This window comes from Vombatus ursinus, unplaced genomic scaffold (assembly GCF_900497805.2).
Source record: "Vombatus ursinus unplaced genomic scaffold, bare-nosed wombat genome assembly UNPS02000580.1, whole genome shotgun sequence".
Lineage (NCBI taxonomy): Eukaryota > Metazoa > Chordata > Mammalia > Diprotodontia > Vombatidae > Vombatus > Vombatus ursinus.
The window spans coordinates 24,089,388-24,109,154 of record NW_020940358.1 but is presented as its reverse complement, the minus strand read 5'-3'; the positions used below and the strand labels follow the sequence as shown (position 1 = coordinate 24,109,154).

General features: G+C 40.9%; 1 protein-coding gene across 1 annotated transcript in view; it reads right to left on the bottom strand.

Annotated features, from left to right (window-relative positions):
- B4GALT5 (beta-1,4-galactosyltransferase 5) overlaps nt 1-10,685 on the bottom strand; it is a 109,164-nt gene extending 98,479 nt beyond the window's left edge. The window contains exon 1 of the mRNA XM_027852433.1: nt 10,574-10,685. Within this exon, the coding sequence (XP_027708234.1) occupies nt 10,574-10,685 (112 nt within the window). The remainder of the gene's footprint in view (nt 1-10,573) is intronic.
- Between the last annotated feature and the right edge of the window lie 9,082 nt (nt 10,686-19,767).

Genomic DNA, 19,767 nt, shown 5'->3' with positions numbered 1-19,767 from the left:
CATCCTGTGCATATATTCCAAGGCAGTTGACAGCAAGTAAAGGTCAAATACATCAAATACATCACAGCAGCACTTTTTTACAGCAGCAAAAAAAAACTGGGGGGAAAAAAAGGTGACTATCAATTAAAGAATGGCTGAAAAAAACCTATAGTATATAATTGTACTAAAATATTATTGAGTAGTAAGAAATAAACAGTAGGAATTTGGAGAAACATGGGAAGATCTGTATGTGAACGGATGTGAAGTGAAACAACCTGAACCAGAAAAACTGAAAGAACTGACTGAAAGAACACAACAATGTAAATGCAAGGATCAATACGGGCAGCAAGTAAAAGGGAATTCTGGGCAAGTGAAAAATCACAAACTCCAAGAACTGGATAAAGAAACCTATCTCTCTCCTCTAAGAAGAGAAGCCACGGACTACTATGGCAGAATGCCATCTAGTCTGTCAGGTCACTGCTGAGGTGTTTTCTTTTAACTGGTTTTCTTTATTTACAAGGCAGGATTCAATTTGAACATTAGGGATTGAGGGAGAGGGTATTCCCAGAAATAACTGCAATGTAAAAACAAAAGATATCAATTAAACTTACATCTTTAAAAATAAGTGATGGTGACATTTTATTATTAATATTAGGCACATTTGTAGTCATTACCAGGAAACTGGAATTAAAATGATTTTAAAAGTTTTAAAACTCTAAAATTTGTATTCCTATCTGCTTCTTCATTACAGGATACTGTAAAATAGAGGATTTTTTTTTCAATCTTGGACCCCTTTGGAAGTCTGGTGAAGCCTACGGATCCCTTCTCTCTTTTTTTTCCCGCTTTTTGGTGAGGTAATCAGGGTTTAAGTGATTTGCCCAGGGTCAAACAGCTAATAAGTGTCAAGTGTCTGAGGCAGGATTTGAACTCAGATCCTCCTGACTCCAGGGCCAGTGCTCTATCCACTGCACCACCTAGCTGCCCCTGGACCCCCTTCTTAGAATCATTTTTGTTGTCCACATTCAAAATTTTTAAAAAATGCTAAATTTCAGTTAGAGGTTAGTGAAAATAAAGATGTAATGTTTTCCCCCACCCAAATTCACGGATTTCTTTACAATCCATGGACCCTAGGTTAAGAATCTCTGCTCTACGAAATAACAACTGATATATAGTACTTAAGATTTTACAAAGTACTATCCTCACAATAACTGTGTGAGGTAGGTAGCCCAATTATTAATATTTCCATTTTACAGAAAAGGAAACTGAGGTACTTACTGTTAAGTGACTTGCTTAGTTAGCTAGGTTCATTCAGCATCAAAGTTAAGCTGTGAACTTCTGCCTTATGGCTCCAAGTCTTTCCACACTACTGGTAAGAGGTTCCTGTTGCAGCAACCTCGACTAACATTTTTTTTACAAATTGTACTGAAAGGAGCATGAGTTACATAATAAAAGCAACTCATATTTACATGTTGTTTTGTAGTTTCCATATTGCTTATATAGAGCACTGAACTCATGAAGACAGAAATCCCATCTCTAATACCTCCTAGCTGTGTGACCCAGGGTAAGTAATGTAATTTAACCTCTCTGTGTTTTAGTTTTCTCCTCTGTAAAATGAGTGAGGTTGGACTCCATGCCTTCTAAGGTTCCTTCCACCTATAAATTTATAATCCTCACAGTACAACTGAGGTACCACAAAAAGCAATGAGCATACAAGCATTTAACCAATGAGTGTTATATGTTCAATGAATTTAACTGAAGCGTGGTACAAAGAATTTTCAAAAATGACTGGACCCATGTTTTAGCTTTTGTTAAAAAAAAAAAAGGAATTTAAAAAAATCATTGGGAAGGGGGGTATAGTAGCCCTCTCAACTCAAAAAGGTCAAACTATTAGGCCCAAAATTATGTCATTTTATAGTCTTATATGTCTTTCTTGATCTATTTTAAATAAATGTCTTTAATTCTTGAACAGGACCAGGAAAATCCATTTCTCAACCACAGCCAAAGGGAAAAAAAATGAGGATGACTTGAAAATTTCTTCTCTTCTACTACTATTACTTGCTGATAAATGAGAAAGGTCTTATCTTACCATTTTTGCTTGCTTGCCTTGAGGCAAGAGTGGGGTAAGGGAAAGTGCTGTGAAAATGGGCGAGGTGAGGTAGAACAACACTACTTGTTAATTTAGCTCAGTAACACTTCATCTGGAGGGACCTTAACCTCCCCATTTGTCAAATGAGGATGACATTTATTCTACTTAGATCACAAAGTTACTGTGAGAAAACCACTTTATAAACTATATTAGGCAATATGTAAATATGACTAGCTATTATTAGTCAGTCAATAATCTTTTATCACATGTTTACTATGTGCGAGGGTGTTATGGGGTGTTCAAGGTGGACCACCACATTAGCCCAGACCTTTTCAGGTCTGCTCATCCAACTTTAGTGTCTACTAGCATTCAATTCTCACCTGTGGCTCCAAGAAGCTGTAGCATGTGTATCTTGGCAGACAGGCTAAACCAGGTCTAGGGTAAAGGACAGGCATCAAATCTATCATTGAGTTAGGGGGATGTCTACCCCAAGCATGTGAAGACTTCTCTACTCTCCCACCCCCATGGAATGGGTGGATGAGAACACTTTGTTTCAAAGGCCAGGAAGGAGGTTGAATTGGGCACTGCTACATGCTTAAAATTTGGTCAGACATCAAAGATGCCAAGGTCATCCACTGACAGTTGTCCTGACTGTTGTCTTGCCACTGGATTTCAATGACTCTAGAAGAGAGAGTGAGGCTGCTAACTTGGTGCAATTCTTCCTCACTTAAATCCAATTCACTCAGGCAACAAGACACCACCCTGTGATGTCACTGGAACTCTTCAAAAAAAAAAAGACAAAAGCAATAGCAACTATGTGCCAGGCACTATGCTAAGTGCCAGAGATAACAAAAAAAAGGTAAAACAGTCATATAAACAACTATGTACCAACAAGTTATACACAGGATAAGAAATTATCAACAGAGGGAAAGCATTAGAATTAAAGGGCATGTATTATTATTATCATTATTCTGTATCCCATACTCATTTCTGCAAAATGTATAAAGAAGTGCTGCTAGGTAAGGCTGAAGATGACAATTGGGCCATTAATAGTCTGATAGTAGTTTTCTTCATAACTGATAAATGTGTTTCGAGGATCTCCTCCCAAACAATGACCAGACAGTCTTTTAGCCTCGAGAAATTACCTGTTAGCTCCAGTAACCAGGTGGGAAGATGGCAGCACCACCCTGTCTCTAATAACTGCTTACCTAAGTTAACAATAAAGGAATAGAAAGGGAAATCCAAGAAGAGGCAGCACTCTAAATTATTTAATGTGATTCCCAGGCTTGGGCAAACAATGAATTCACAGGATCAGCTGGGGGTTAGACTATAAATAAAAGTTCTTTCCAGCTCCTCGGGTTTTCTGGAATAAAAGCACTGTTGTACAAGGCAGTATTCAGGGTCAAAAGTTAAAATTAATTCAATTTTAACATCCAGCTTTACCTGAAGGACTAAGGGTAAGGCATGAGTTAAATAAAGTACAATCTCTCTGAGGCTGAGCAAAAAGGAAGAACTAAAGTGAAAAGAGTTGCTTTGGCAAAACTAAAGGGATCCACCCACCCAGAGCTCAAAGGGTGAACATTCCAAAGACTTAAGGTGTTCTTTCTTGGCAGTTGCCAAAACAGATTTCTTTTCAATTTCTAGCTCACATGATCAAAAAGATACACTTCAGAACAGAAATAGCTTGGAGTTTTGACATCTGACCCCAAAGGTCTAACACAGGAAAAATTATATGCCTAAGTTTAATTTTTCCATTAATCTCAAAGAAAGGCTGTTAAGTCTAAATGATTATGTCCAGAGTTTGAATATGCTGCTGCTGTTGCTGTCACAGGCATGCCAACCAATTTAAGCAAACTTAATATATGAAAAATCTAAATTTACCAAAAAATAATTAGGAGATAATTGCTTCACAAAAGGAATCACCCAGGTTTTGTATCCCTCAAGACCTAGTTCCCACCCTCCTTTAGGAAGCCTACTCTAGGTGCCATCTTTTTTTTTTTTTCTTTTCTCAAATCTTGTGGCCATTACAGTCTATGACACAATTTAGTACTTAAGTTTGTATCATGAATTTTCCTGAGGTAAATCTTGTTTCCCCAACTTGATTGTTAAGTGTTTATACTTCTCAATCCTAAGCAAGGTACTTAAGTCCTTTAGGCTTCAATTTTCTTATTCTTAAGTAAAGAAAAGAAGAAGTAACAAATCCACTATCTGTTTCAGCTCTAATAATGTTAGGTGCTTCTTATATCCCTGGCAGCAATTAGTAAGGCAAGGAACAGACACCTACTCCAGAATTCCTTTACAGGAAAAGTTCATGTACTTTTATTTATAAAAAGATTTACCTACAACTTTCCAGGGCCTATTGCATAAGTCAAGACACATCTGCCATGTATGAAAACATCATCATTTAGCAATGGATAACTCTGCCCATTGAACCACACAGTCTACATAGGGTTTATGGTCATTTGCAAGCATGCCTTGTTCACATCACGATGGGGTAGCTATAAGTGTCATTAACTTCCCTAAAGCAAACACCTCATCTGTAGGCTTCCAATCATGCTTTAACTTTGCTCCAATGGTATCAACCACTTTTAAGTGCTTCCTTGACCTACCCTCACAGATTTGCCTCTCTTACTAATTTTCAGTTATAGAGTATTTATCCCTTGTGGCAAGTGTGTCCAACCCACTTTTCTTAGTTTAAAAATAAAAAAGCTTTTCATAAGCAATTAATCAGGAATTTAGCAATTTGTCTTGAGACCTCTAAGGAATTTCCACTCTTCCAGAAATTAGCACAGAGCCTAGAAAGGAAGGAATCTTTCTTCCTGATTCCCTCACCATCCTCATACTTATGAACAAAATCTAAATTCACAGATTTAGAGCTAGAAGAGACTTCAGAGATCAGCTATTTAATCCCGCCTCCAAATTTTAAGATGAGAACTGGAGCAAATGCTGTACTAACCAATCCATGAGGTCCAGAACTGAAATTGATACTATTTGGAAACCTACTTTCACAGATCATCCAACTCCAGCACAATTCCACTAGGAAAGGAATTTCAACCCCAAACCCAAGCACATCATTTTAAAAATAGCTATTCGTGAAACAGGTACCTTCTCCGGGTAAAAGAAAAAGCATCAACTTGATTTTACAATCTAAAGTGATTCTGCACGGTAGTGACTGAAACAAAGTTGGCAGAGAAAAAATTTTTGATGCAAAAATTCATTCTCCTTCTCCCCCACCAAAAAAAGTTTATATACTAAATCACTGAGGCCTTCAAGGCAATATTTTTTCACCTCCCCCCCAAAATTTTTTTTTCTGTTCCCACACTTTACAGTTAATGAAGTCTTACAGTCTGGCTAGCTATCAGACACTGTTATACAATTAAGTTAAATGTCTACAGACAGTCATCCATGTATATATTATAACTTATCTAGAATTATTTAAAATATATAAGCTACACATTTGATAACTGACTATATTTCACTGGAAAAGTTTACCCAAGGTGGAGAAGTCCAGCTATTCTAGAGGCTTTTTGCCTCAAATGAGGAGACACAACAAAGTTAAAAGACCGGTCCAAAATCATCCAGTCACAGCAAGTCGGAGGAACCAAGGCTCCAATTAACATTGCCTTCTTTCCGACCACTATATTCTCAAAAGATAACCTTTCTCTAGAGGAAAACCATTCAACTTTTCTTTCTTTCAAGCAGATGACATAAGAGTAAATTATATGGGGGTGGGGAGGAGGAAGGGGCAGGCTAGATAGATCTCATTTTGGAACTATACCTTAATAGCTTAAAACTCCAAGACTTTTGGGACATACAGTATTACTGACTCCATAGGACCCATACCCCAACTAATTCTCCTCCAACCTTTTCCAATGCAGTTTATTATTCACATTTTGAATCCATACCAGGCAGACCCAGTGAATTACAGAATCATGACTCTCAAGTTCACTGATTTCACCTTTGTCCAAACAGCAGGCCAAGTTCAACCCAAGGAATTTTCAGGTTCCTAACAGACCATATGCAGAATTCCTATTAGCTGAACAGTCCATCTATATTAGTCCTTCATTACCACACACAGCCTTCTTAAATATCTCTCTCAGACTTTACATAGTAGTTACTTGTACACATCTTATCTCCTACTGTATTTTAAGTGTACTGGGGGCAGGGAGTTCAATTTTGTATTTGTATCATAATAACAGTATCCCAGATGGATACTATGTGCCTTCTACACAGTAAGCACTTAAATGTTTGTTAAACTAAACTGTTCACTGAATTGCAGCACTGCGAGTGATTTTAAAATGTGATTTTCTGCTTTTAGCTGATTTCAAATTCTGTAACCTCAACATACAACATCACACAATATTATGGCCCAACACTTGGATTAAGAAGCTTTCACTCTATTAGATCACATATTGCTATAAAAAAGTTTTCTTCCTAGGAATTAAAACCTTTTAAAGGCACAGCCAAATAGGAGTAAGGAATTTTGACCCCAGCAAAATTTTTGTTAAGTGTAGGTCTCATTTTAAAAGTACAAAGTATCTTTATTATACATCCATAATACTTCCTTAGATCTCTAAGGGCTTAAGAGTCAAGCTAAGTGAGGCAAAAAGCGATATTTAAATATCAATGTGTATGGCTCCTAGCCCAGTTAAAAAAATCTTTTTTAAACCAAAACTCCCCTTCTCCCCCCAAGAAACCCCCTTGCTCATGATTTACTGTCTATAAACAGAAAATTGTTTAGCCATTTAAAACAGTCAAATATCCATATAGAAGTAATGTGCAACTAAACTCTTTTTGTCTCACTGTATATAAGAGGAACATATTCCCCACTTAGCTTCCATATTCTAACCATTATCTTCTTCCAGAGTCACATTGACAGTCTGAAACCATTACACATGAGTTCTTTTTTAATAACCAAAAATATCCTTAGCCTCCAATGAGAACATCCTGACTAATGAAAGCACACTCAATTAGATTTAGGAGTAAAAATGCCTGAATATGCTATGCCAGTATTTAAGTTAGGCACCACCATAAACCTGGTGTTTCATGATCATGTTTAATGGTTACATCCCAACAAAAGTTTGGGAGGGGAGCAGATCTCCTTATTCCCATTTGACTATGGGAATGACTATGACCCAGCACCACATCTAACAGTGCTGGCATTAGATCTCAGAGCTTCCATGTTAATGGTGTACTGCTTACCAACCAAGGCATCCACATCAATAGTTTGACGTGATTCTTAGTTTGCCCATTCTGAACACTGTGAACCACACATCCGAAGAGATAAGTAGTCTTTATCCCTTAAACATATTTGAATTGGCTACAAAACCAAAAAAGTGTTAATGGAAGAAAAAACAAGAAGTAGCAAAACAAAAATCCAGTAAAAAAATAAATCTGTAAGTTTGACACTTTCTTCCATACCACAAAACTCAATTATAATTACTTGTAAATTTAATACATCATAAATCCATTTTAAAGGGCAGTTCAATTAAGGCATTTACCCTCAAAATGTTTACCATCCTCTTCTTTCAATCCCTTTCTCCAGGTTATCTTATCTTTTTTAAAAAAAATGTCTATCTTATTACTAGAGAGCAGCTCAATAATGCTAAAAATGGACGTTTGAGGCCTTAAGTCCCTGATGAGAAATCCCAATGTAGTAACTAAATTTAGCTAGATTTAAACCAAAAGGCCTTTGCATACCTTTTTTAGTCTTCCCTTCTGAACAGAACTAAAATTCTGTCTTTTTCTTTTCTCAGTTAAAAGCAATATGGGAAAATTCAGGAACAATTTTAAAATGCATAGCTTTACAAAAAGAACCACTCTAATTCTGCTAACTCAAAAATGTGGTGTTAAAGAATTTAAGTCAATTTTAAGTCACATTTCTGTCAGAGAATTTAGTTTCCAACCTTTTAAAATAAAATAGGGATTCCAATCAACTTTTTTTTTAATGTGGTTGATCCAAATACCACAACCTGAAATACATGTCACATTGTACACAAAAGCTGAAGGAATGAAGTGCTGCATATTTCCCTTTGTAATAAATTTCAAATGATTATTAGAGTGAATAGTGTCAAACAGGATACTGACTGATACCTACTCTCAAGTAGTATCACTAATTACTCAGCAATTTCTCTCTAGCAAACATTCTTATCACTTTTTCCTTTCCCTCCCTCCCTCTTCCCAAACACACAAAGTGGGATACTTTTCCATAAAAAAGCACTTTTGACCCTGCTAAGGCAAATTAATGTCATCTATTTCCCTAGAACGTTGTCAAAGGGTCTTTAAAAGCACTACAGCTTAAACACACACACACACACACACACACACACACACTTTACCTAATCCCCAGTTGATAATATGAAACACTAATATTAACCATAAAGTGAAATATGCTTATTTTATTCAAAAGTGAGTGGGGGAGAACCTCCTGCTTTGCTGGAAATTTCTCTATTCTGCTAGTTCAGTGTTTGATAATTCAACAGAGTATAGCACCAAATACCATAGTACTAAAAAAGCATGTCTCTGTAGCTAAAAGGTTTGCCCATCTTAATTCCCAACCAGTTCCTGATCTCTTCTTTTGCCCCAAACACTACTTTCCTCCTACCCTAAATTAAATTATCTTAAAGTTTCTACAGTAGCTTTCAATAAGAAAGTCAGATCTAACCTTTCCTCAGAGTTCACAAACTAATCTCTCAGTGTCTCCCAGTCCACTTCTCCTGCTAGAAAGTGCCTATTTGGTGGGGGGGGGAGTCCCCTAAGTCTTTTCTCAAGGACAAGTTTTGCTTCCAACAAAATGCTCTCTAGTAAATTTGCATTTGGCTTAAGGGGCATGACTTAAAAAAAGTCTGCCCAGATCTACCTAATCCTACTTAAACACAATTAAAGTTTTCTGCCTAGAAGAATTTCAAAAAAACAGCAAGACAAAATGAATACCCTTCTCACCTTCGATTCACCCGAGGCTTTTCTCCAAGCCCAAGAGCAAACTCATCTCACAGGTCCAGGCCCCACCTCCACTACCCTAGCAGATACTGATGCAGCGCCCCTAACCTTAGTCTGAAGGGTGAGCAGTAGGGGGACTACAGATTATAGGAAGATATTATTGCCCAGAACCAGTCATCTCTCCATGTGGCTAGAAGTATGACTCCCCAAGAGGAAACTGGACAAGCCAAGGCCTCTCTGGACAGGAAGGAGAAGGGAAGATGGGGAAAACATGTGTGCCCTTGTGGGAGGGCAGGAGAACTGAGAACACGAAGAAATATAGGGCAGGAGACATAGGATGGAAGCGAAAAGACAAGCGGGAAATACAAGGCAAGGTGCCTGGGGTATTCCAAAAGTGGAAGAAAGGATTTGGAGTCTGGCCATGACCCAGCATCGGTCCGTGTGTATGCAGGGTAGTCAAATGCGCATGGATAGAGAAATGTGGGGAGGAGAGTGGACCAGGCAGAAGCTAGGTAATAGTCTGTTAGAAAGAAGAGGTCAGAAGTAGAAAAGGATAAGAAGGAAGCCATGAGAGGAAAAGAAATGAAAGGAGGCTCAAAATAGATAGGAAAGGAGGGAGTGATAGAATAGAGGTGGCAGAATGAGGTTAAGAAAATAGAGGAGGTTGGTAGGAGGGGGTAATTGATAGGAGTTCAGGAAAAGAGACAGCCTTAGGCAAGGTAAGGGTTGGAAGAGAGGAGAAAAAGGGATGCAGGTAAGAAAAGGGACCAGAGCAAAGGAAATGAGGGTTGAAGGCGGGGGGGAGAAGAATAAAAGAGAGAGAAAGAGACAGGAGAGATAGGAGGTGAGGAAAAAGGAAAGGAGTGATCAGGAAGATGGGAGCTAAGAAGACTGGAGTGTAAGGAGGAAAGGATTGGGGGAGAATGAAGTAGCAGGATTGCGTTAGAATGGGGGACTCAGAAGAGGGAGAATAAGAGAGGAGGATGAGTGTAAGAGAAAAGAGGGAAGGGATGGAGGGGTCAGGAAAAGAGGGTAAATGAAGGTTCAGAAGAGAGAAGAGATGAGGGGGTCAGAAAAAAGAGGAAAGGGATGGGGGTTTCAGAAGAAGAAAGGGAAAGGACAGGAGGTCAGGAAACGAAAAGGAAGGGGGGTCAGAAAAGGAAAGGATAAAAGATGAAGGGATCAGAAAAGGAGGGAAGGGATGGGGAGTCAGGAGATAGAAAAGACTGCAGGGGTCGGACAAGGAGAGGGGGGCAGAAAGGGGTGAGAAAAGCAGAGAGAAGAGATGCGGGGGTCAGAGAGGGCTTTAGAAGAGATGAGTGGGGAAGGACTACGGGGTTCGAAAGCAGCCTGGATCTGGGGGGGCCGAGCGAGGCGGGGAGCGGTAGGATGCAGTCGCGACCCACGCGGAGTGCGGGGTTCGAGAGCGGGGTCCGAGAGCGGGGTCGGAGGGAGCCCGTTGGTGCGTCTCCTCCGGAGGGCCGGCCGGCGGAGGGGGCGCGCAGGGGCCGCGGCTCGGGGGGGGGGGATGTTACCAAGGAGACGAGCGGAGCCGCCTCTGGGCCTTACCTATACCGGGCGCCACATACACGAAGTAGAGGAAGGTTGTGGACAGCGAGAAAAAGAAGAGCGCGGCCAGGAGCGAGCGGCGCGGGAGCCGCAGACCCCGCCGGCTCCGCATGGTGCAGCCGGCCTGACGGGGGCAGGGGCCGGGGCCGGGGCCGAGGCCGAGCCGGACGGCGGGTGTGGGCGGACGGACCGCGCCGCTGCTCACATCTGGGCCGCCTCCGCTCCCTCCTCCTCAGCCTCAACCTCCGCCGCCACCGCCTCCTGGCCGCTCCGTGCCCCCGCCGCCGGCCGCCGCGGGCCGGGCCACATGAACGGGGCGGGGGCCCGAGCCGCCCCGGAGCGAGCGCAGCGGCGAGGGCGGGGCCGGGGCGGGCCGGGGGCAGGTCCCCGGAGGCACTATCACCAAATTCCCCTTCGCCTCTTCTCCGGCTCAAACCCCCGACTGCGGCACGCAGGGGCCGTCCCCTGGCGATTACTCACCCTCCCTTCCGGCCCTCCACTCCCTCCTCCTCCTCCTTCCCCCTCCTTCCTCCTAACCCCCTCCACCCCACCGCCAGGATCCAGGGAGTGTCGCTCAAATGCTCTTCCCGAGCTTGGGCGCCCCCCACCCCACCCCGCAACCAAGGGGCCGTCTGCAAAGTTCATTCCTGCTCCTCGTCCACTGCGGCACACGGGGCTGGGGGCGAGTTGGCCTTCTGGCCTAACCCACGGAGTTTTCCTTCAGTGCCCATTCTCTGGGCCCGGAGACCTGGAGGGGGTGGAAGTGGCGGGAGATGGGGTCTTCTAACCAGAAAGTGGCTGAAAAGCTGTAAGCGTATTGTGGATCTTCCCTGGGTCTTTCCCACTACCCCTTCCCTTGGCGCTGTGTAGGGGGAGGAAGGGAGTGGGGAGCCGTCAGGGAACGTCACCAAATTACCAGATCCTGACGACCCTACTTTGCCCGCCTAAAGTGTTGTCCCGCTGGCTCCAGCTAAGCCCTCACAGAGCTTACAGTTTATATGGGATGAGAGTACCTCCCGACCAAAGCGTGACAGTATAGAACCATAAAGCAGAAGCATAGCCTCAGATGTGGAACTGGATTAAACAGTGCAGTGAGCTATCAGGAAGGGAGAGACCGATAATGGTTACCAATGAAAAAGTATTTATTGAAGGCTATTAGCCGTTTCTTTAGCTATGATGAGCAACAGAGTTTCATGATAAGCATGGTCTTAAATTTTAACTCTTGCAATCAATGTTATTTAAAATGTGCTGATAACCAATACCCTGGATGTTTTCAAACACATTTGTGCATTCCATAATAGGTTAATAACCCCCCACATGAAAAACCGGATTATGTTCAAAGGTCAATCAATAAGTATTTATTAAGCAACTGCTATATGCCAAGTGTAAAAGACACTCGTCTTTTGTGTAAAAGACAATCTTTGCTATCAAGGAGCTTACAGTCTAAAGGGGGGCGGAAACGTGAAAATAACTGTACAAATAAGTTATATGCAAAATAAATTGGAAATAAAAAACAGAGGGAAGGCACTAGAGCATTGTTTTGTAAGGCAGAAGTCCAGGGCTGAGTTCCAAGTCACCTTACTAGCTACAGGGCCTTGGGCAAATTACTTTATCATCATTACTTTATCTGTAAAATGAGGATAGATAATGCAACATTTTCCTCAGGTCATGTTGCGTAGGTAAAATGAGATAATATACCAAAAGCACTTGGTAAGTTTAAAATGCTATGCAAATGAGAAGCACTATTATAAAGTACTTTATATTTTCTCAAAACATTTGCATGTTGATAATCTTCTTAGATCCTTAAAACGACCCTGAGAAGCAGGTAAGGCAGGTATTATTATGCTTACTTGACAGATGAATAAACTAAAATGAAATTACTGTGATCTGATAGGGATCAGAGTTTCCCTGATCCACTTGGTCTCCCAGGCAGTGGAATAATTTAGTCAGAGGAGAAACATCAGAACGACAGAAGGGACAGTGTGGTGTAATTGGGAATTCTAATTGTCATTGCCTCATTGAGTCACCTTACACAAGGAGCTTTCTATCTGAACCTGGATTAGTTTCCCTATCTGTAATAGGAGAATGTCATATTAAATGATCGTTAAGGGCCCTTCCAACTCTGGCATTCATTGTTCTAAGGCCCATTTCAGGTTTAAAGTTTTGTATCCTAAGGACCAGTCCAGCCCTGATATTCTATGTTTTAAGTTCCTTCCTACACACATGTTCTAAAGTTCCTGTCAGTTCTAGCATTCTGTGATCTGTATTCTAAAGACCCTTCCTGTTCTAATGACATTCTATGAACTCAGCCTCTCTTTGCTCTTCAGATCAGTGACACTATGCTCACTGCATTTCTGGAGGCTTCCCATAGTACAAGCCAGGCTTGCTCAACAAATGTCAATGACCTCCAGTAAATTTGGTCACCTTTATTTGTGGCTGTCAGCATCAGCATTAACAGACTTGCTGAGGGAAGAGAGATGTTTTCCTGGGTTCTATCACTTTGGTTAAGAGATGTACTTGAAAGGGTAGGCTGCTCTTAGAATTAAAGTGGGCAAGAAACAACTCTCCAGTCCCTTCCAAAAACTTTCCTTACATTTGGACCCCGCATTGCATACTACACTTTTCTCAAGTGCTTAGCATGCAATATTGTGTAATATAGTTAGCAGTGTTGCTGTCTTAGATTGTAACTAGACTTTTAGTTCCTAAATCAATTAATCAACATTTATATTGATTGCCTACTCTGAGCCAATCTGGGAATGAAAGTACAAAGAATGGAATATTCGCTACTCAAAAGGACTTTACAAGCTAATAGGGGAGACAAGAAGTGTATGTGGATATATAATGTGTTTAAACATACATATATACATGTATGTGTATTATACATGCATGAAGTACATATACATAGCATAAATATAAAATGAATAAATATATATAAAGTAGATAAATATAAGGTAATTTGGAAGGGAAGGAGGCAGCTAAGTAGCTCAGTGGATAGAACTTTGGACCTGGGGTCAGGAAAATCTGAGTTCAAATTTGGACTTCCATACTGAATAGCCGGGCAAGTCACTTAACCTGTTTGCCTTAATCTACTGGAGAAGGAAATGGCAAATCATTCCACTGTCTTTGCCAAGAACAATATGGACAGTATTGGATTTTTTGGCATGCTATTATGGTCCATAGGGTCATAAAGAATTAGACAAAACTGAACAACTACAACAAATATTTACATATAAATATTTGGGCAGCTGAGTGGCTCAGTGGTTAGAGCACTGGGCCTGGAGTCAGAAAGACCAGAGTTCTAATGTGACCTCAGAAACTTACTAGCTGTGTGACCGTGGGCAAATCACTTAACCCCTGCCTGTATAAAACTAGAGAAGAAAATGGCAAATTACTCCAGTATCTTTGCCAAGAAAACCCCATGGACTGTTGGTCCACAGAGTCACAAAGAATTGAACAGGACTGAATAACTGAACACCAAATGTGGGAGGAATGGCCATAGCAGTTGAGGGAATGAGGAAAGGCTTTGAGCAGAAGATGGTACCTAAACTGCATCTCAAAGGAAGATAGACTCTATGAGGCAGAGAAAGAGAGAGGCATGTAGGATGGCTAGTGCAAAACCAGGGGAGATGAGTGTCATTTGTGAGGAGCAGAGAGACCATTTTGTCTGGATTTAAAAGTGTGAGAAGTGGGGCAGCTAGGTGGCACAGTGAATAGAGCATGAACCCTGGAGTCAGGAGGACCTGAGTTCAAATACATAGACACATAACATAAGTGTCCAAGGCTAAATTTGAACTCAAGTTTTCCTGACCCCAGAGCAAGTAACAACCCCAATTGCCTCACCAAAAAAAAAGAAAGGAAAAGAAGTGTGAGAAAGGGAGTAATGACCGAGGAGACTGGAAAGAAAGGTTAGGGCCAGGTTGTGAAGGGCTTTAAAAAGTAAAGAAAGTTTATATTTGATCGTTGTAGCTGCTGAAGTGATTGAATAGGGGAGTAAGACTACCAGATTTGCACTCAGGAAAATCAGTTTGGCAACGGTGTGTAGGCTGGACTAGAGTGGGAGAGAAGACTTAGGGACAGCAATTAATTGCAATAGTACAGGAAGAATTGATGAGGGTTTGAACTAAGGGGTAGCTCTATGAGTGGAAAGAAGTCAGAAGATGTTAAAAGTAGAAACAGCAAGATTTAAAAGCAGGGATTATGTCATTTCATGATAGCTAATATTTATATATTGCTTTAAAGTTTGCAAAACACTTTATAGCTATTATTTCATTTTATCCTCATACCAATGCTGTGAGATAGATGCTATTATCATCCTTATTTTATAGAAGAGGAAACTGAGGCTGAGAGAGATGAAATGACCTGTTCAGGATCACTCCTAGGGTGTTTGGGGGCAAATTCAAACTCTGATCTTTCTCACTCAAAGTCTACCACTGTAGCTACTACATCACCTATCCTTGAAGGCCTAGCTCACTGCCCTGCAACAGGAAGCATACAAGGAAAGTTTATTGAATGAATCTGGGCAAAAATATGCAATTCTGAAATGAAAATCTAAAGAAGTACACCCTAATAACTCTGATCTACATACAAAGGTCACAGTGTCCCTACCTTTGTCCCCTTGTGCCACATTACAGTGTCTGATAGGGAAAAGTCCTGGGTTTTGGAATCAAAAAGCCCTGGATCCAATTCTCAGCATTTACATTTATTACATTGGGTGTCCTGTTTATCTTTTTGAACCTCAGTCTCCTGATCTGTAAAATAGGGCTTCTCCACTCAAATCTCCTTCCTATTCCTCATTGAAGTAAGGAAATAACTGAGTTCTTGAAAGTTTTGCCAACAGATTTCAAGCTCTGGCAAGTCCAACCAAGCTAAAAAGGCCAGTATGAACTGACAATCTTGTGTGTGTGTGTGTGTGTGTGTGTGTGTGTGTGTGTGTGTGTGTGTGCATATGCTCACACTGTTTATTTAGCCAATCAAAAGGCAGAGAACCTTACCCCTCTCCCCCATATTGGCCACCAGGTGATGAATATTTAGCTCCAAGTGTTGAAGTTCCAACTTAAGATCGAATATTTCTATGATCCTGTGAAATCACTTACTAAAGCATCTTCATGCCCAAAGAGAGGGAATATCCAAACTGATGAGACCATGGACTTTTTGAAGTATTAAAGAAAATGAGGATAGTAATCCCTACACTACCTACCCCACTGCATTTTGGTGAGAAAAGCATTTTGTAAACTTCTGGCTTGAGTGATTTACAAAGTGTGCCTGGAAGAAGTGAGATGTGAGCAACCTTAAGGATGAGGTACCCTTAGGCCTATTCCCCAAAGACATAAGAGAAACACAAAAAAAAAATGTATAAAAATATTTAGAGCAACTTTTTTTGCAGTAGCAATCAGAAACTAAAGGGATGGCCATATGTTTGGGAATGGCTAAATATATTATGGTATATGATATATAATAAAACATTATTGTGCTGTAAAAAAAAAGAATGTGGCCAGATCTTAGAAAGCCTGGAATGCTTAGGAGTTTATATTTTATCCTGTAGAAAAAAGGAAGATTAAAAAAAAATTAAAATTAAAAAAATAGGAAGATTTTCAAAACAGGGGAGGGAAATGATGACAGGGATGTTAAGAAGACTTGTGATAACATGCTCTATAGGTGAGAAAAGAGATACCAAAAGAAGTGAAACCAATTGGAAGGCTATTACAAGAATCCAGGCAGAAGGTAAAAAGGGCCTAGAATAGAACAGAACATACATCCAACAAAAGCAACTGCCTGTACCTATCAACACAAATACTAGCATCCCCAGAAAGCATTGGCATCAGACAGACACTTGCATAAAGAAAGGGACCCACAGTAAAGAACAGTATAAATTCAACCTCAGCAGATGAATTAGACACAAACTCAGCTCTCTGAGGTTCTGCTCCACGATTATAATGCAAATGGAAAAAACAACAACAAACAAAACCAGTGACAACTGTGTAACTATAATGAACAAGCCTGACCTTATAGAAAATATAAGAAAATGTATTTCCTTTCCTTCTTTGGAAAGTTGGAGGACTTCAATAGGGAAGATTATGTTATACTGTCAGCTTCATTTGCTATTTTTTGTCATTTAGGTTTTTAGGTTTTTTAGGTGTTATTTAGTTTTGCTGAACTGCTTTAATCCCCCCTCTTTCCTTTTTACTTTGTTTCAAGGATGAGTAGAGAAAGGGAAGGAATAGTTTTGTATAGTAGGCAGACTGGTCAAGGAGAGCCTGGTCCTCAGAACTTGCGAAATATCTCCTGGCTGGTGCCAACCTGCCTAAAGTTATGGTAGTCATGATCACACTTGGCAGATAAGGCAGCCTGACCACATGTCTGTGAACACATGGTGATTCTGTTGCTTCTGCCTCCACTGTATTTATTCTTCTGATCTTCAGTTAATGAGTATCTGAGATGGAATGGAAAAACCATCCGAGGTCCAAATAGCTAGCTGAGTCTGCCAGCACGGTGGAAGTGCACCAGTGGTAGTCAAGTTCAGCGAGGAGCCAGCCTTGAGGAGCAAGCTGTTTGCCCCAGTCCAGAAATGAATTGACTCGGTAGCCATGACTTTATGCCTTACAAGCAGGACTATACCCTACCCAAAAGTAAAATTGGTGGGGACTCTAAGAAGGGAGAAAAGGACTAGAAATACTCCCCTCGGAGTAGGAGGTGGGATGCTCAGTAAAAACCACTTAAAGTTTGAGCCTCCTCCCCCCAGGGCCTTAGGAGAGTGGGTTCTCAGTTTGGAATGTTTTCATACACTAGTCCTTGCTATAACTTCCCTGTGTAAAAGCTACTTGATATCAGTTTATTAAAACTGGTAATAGGGAGCTATCAATTGATTATTGATATTGGAGAACACATACCAGATGAGGACTCATGAGCTGCAAGACTGGAAAACCACCTCAACCACTTAGGGTTTACCTGAAGGTAGTAACAGTAGTGGTCTGAGGTCCAGCCTGGTAGTCTTAGGGTAGGTTGGGAGACTGAGCCCCAGAGGGGCTTCCTGTGCACCTTTGGAAAGAGTGTGATTTAAAGAAGCAGCCAGGTGGCATAGTGGATAGCATGCTGGATTTGGAATCAGAAAGATCTGAGTTCAAATCCAGCCTCAGACACTTACTAGTTGTGTGACCCTGGGCAAGTCATTGAACTTGTTTGCCTTGGTTGTAAAATTGTAAAATGGAGATAATAACAGCACCTACCTCCAAGGGTCAATGTGAGGATCAAATGAGATAATATTTGTACAGTGCCTGGCACATAGTAGGTACTATATAAATGCTTATTCTCTTTTTCTCCTTCCTTTTCCCTAATAAGGTCCCTTCTAGATCTGACTTTCTGTAATTTTCAGTGTAAGGTTTCTTCCTGCTCCATCATTCTAGGTGCTTAGAGGCAGCCAGGTGCTGTAATGGATAGAACATTTGACTTAGAGTAAGGAAGCTCTGAGTTGAATTCCTGACTCAGTCACTTACTAATGTCACTAACTTCCTGACCCTGGAAAAGTTACTTAACCTCTCTTAGTCTTAGGTTCCTCATCTGTGAAATGGAAGATAAAAATAGCCCCTCCTCCCAGAGTCATTGTAAGGATCAAGTGAAATAAAGCATATGAAGTACTTGTTACTATAAAATGTGAGATCCCTTTTGGTTGTATTGTCCTTTGCTTCTATAACCAGGAATCTTAGGTAACTTAGCCAACCAGATGTGATTAAAGAAAAGATAACAAAGGCTTCCAGGGAGGGGTTTGTGGTATGATGAGGGGATTCTGGTCTCCGGCCACCTGCTGCCTGTTCTCAGTGCCAAGTTCATACAAATAGAGCAATGACTTTCAAATACTGGAATAGGGCTCTCTCCTGATCCAAAGCCTTGGATAGAAAAATAGTGTCACTTCTGAGGGATGATGTGGTCTTAAAATATCACCTGTTCTGACCACCAGACTGGTGCCAAGGCCAACCATTCCAGCACAGGGATTCATTTTGTTAAGAAAACTCTGCTGCTCACAGGTGTCTGGGAGAAATCAGAAGTTTCCTTGATGTCAGTAAGAGAACAACAGCTGTTCCTTCTCTTTCTTTCATGTGTATCTCTTGTTTTCCTACTCATCCCACTAGGCCCCAGGAGAACAGATTTCACTAGCAAGGAAAGAAGAAAGACCAGGCTTCATTAAGCTTCCCTAACTTCTGCTTTTATGCACAAGAATGAAGGACTGCTGCTACTACCCAGAAAAATAGGAGCTAAGGTATTAAAATAAAGGAGAAAATCCATGGTTACTCAATTCACAAGTCTTTATAGAGCCCTTATAATAACAACTTAGATTTCCATAGTGGGTTTATAAAAGGCTTTCCTTACTGCTTTACCCCCTCAGAGAAAGCAGTGCAAGTGTTTTTGTTCCCATTTTACAGATGAAGAAACTGAGATTCAGAAAGGCAAAACAACTTGTCCAGTCACCAAACTCAGAATAGGCACTTGAACTCAAGACTCCTGATTCTCAATCCAACACCTTCCACTACCAGGCTACCTCTAAATGTCTAAAAATCGGGGGTGGTGGGGCAGCTAGGTAATGCAGTGGATAGAGCTCCAGCCTTGGAGTCAGGAGGACCTGAGTTCAAATCCAGCCTCAGAAACTTACTAGCTGTGTGACCCAGAGCAAGTCACTTAACCCCGATTGCCTAAGCAAAAAAATAAAAAAAAATTGGTGGAGGGCTGAACAAATTGCAGTGTATTCAATCCTTTTTTAGATCTTTGATATCCCCGATCCACTCTCTCCACTGGCACAGTTATAACCATCCCTGCCTTCTCGTCCTCTGCAGTTCCTATCCATGTCCTTCCCAAAGCCCTGAAGCGCTTCTCTCTGTCCTTTTCAGATTTTGAGGATACTAATCCAGTACTCAGGTTGTCTATTATCACTCAATCTAGATCAAGGGTTGTTGATCTAGGCTTTCCAGACCTCCAAGATATCTATGAAGAGATTTCAGGGGATCTGTGTACTTAGATGGGGGAAAAATTACATCTTTGTTTTTGCTAACCTCTAATTCAACTTGATATTTCCTTCTATTATAAATGTAGGCAAATAAAGCGTTATTCTGAGGAGTCCATAGGCTTCCCCAGACTGCCAAAGAATTCCATGACATACACACAAAAAGGTAAAGAACCCCATCTTTTTGTTATCTTGGTACATTCCT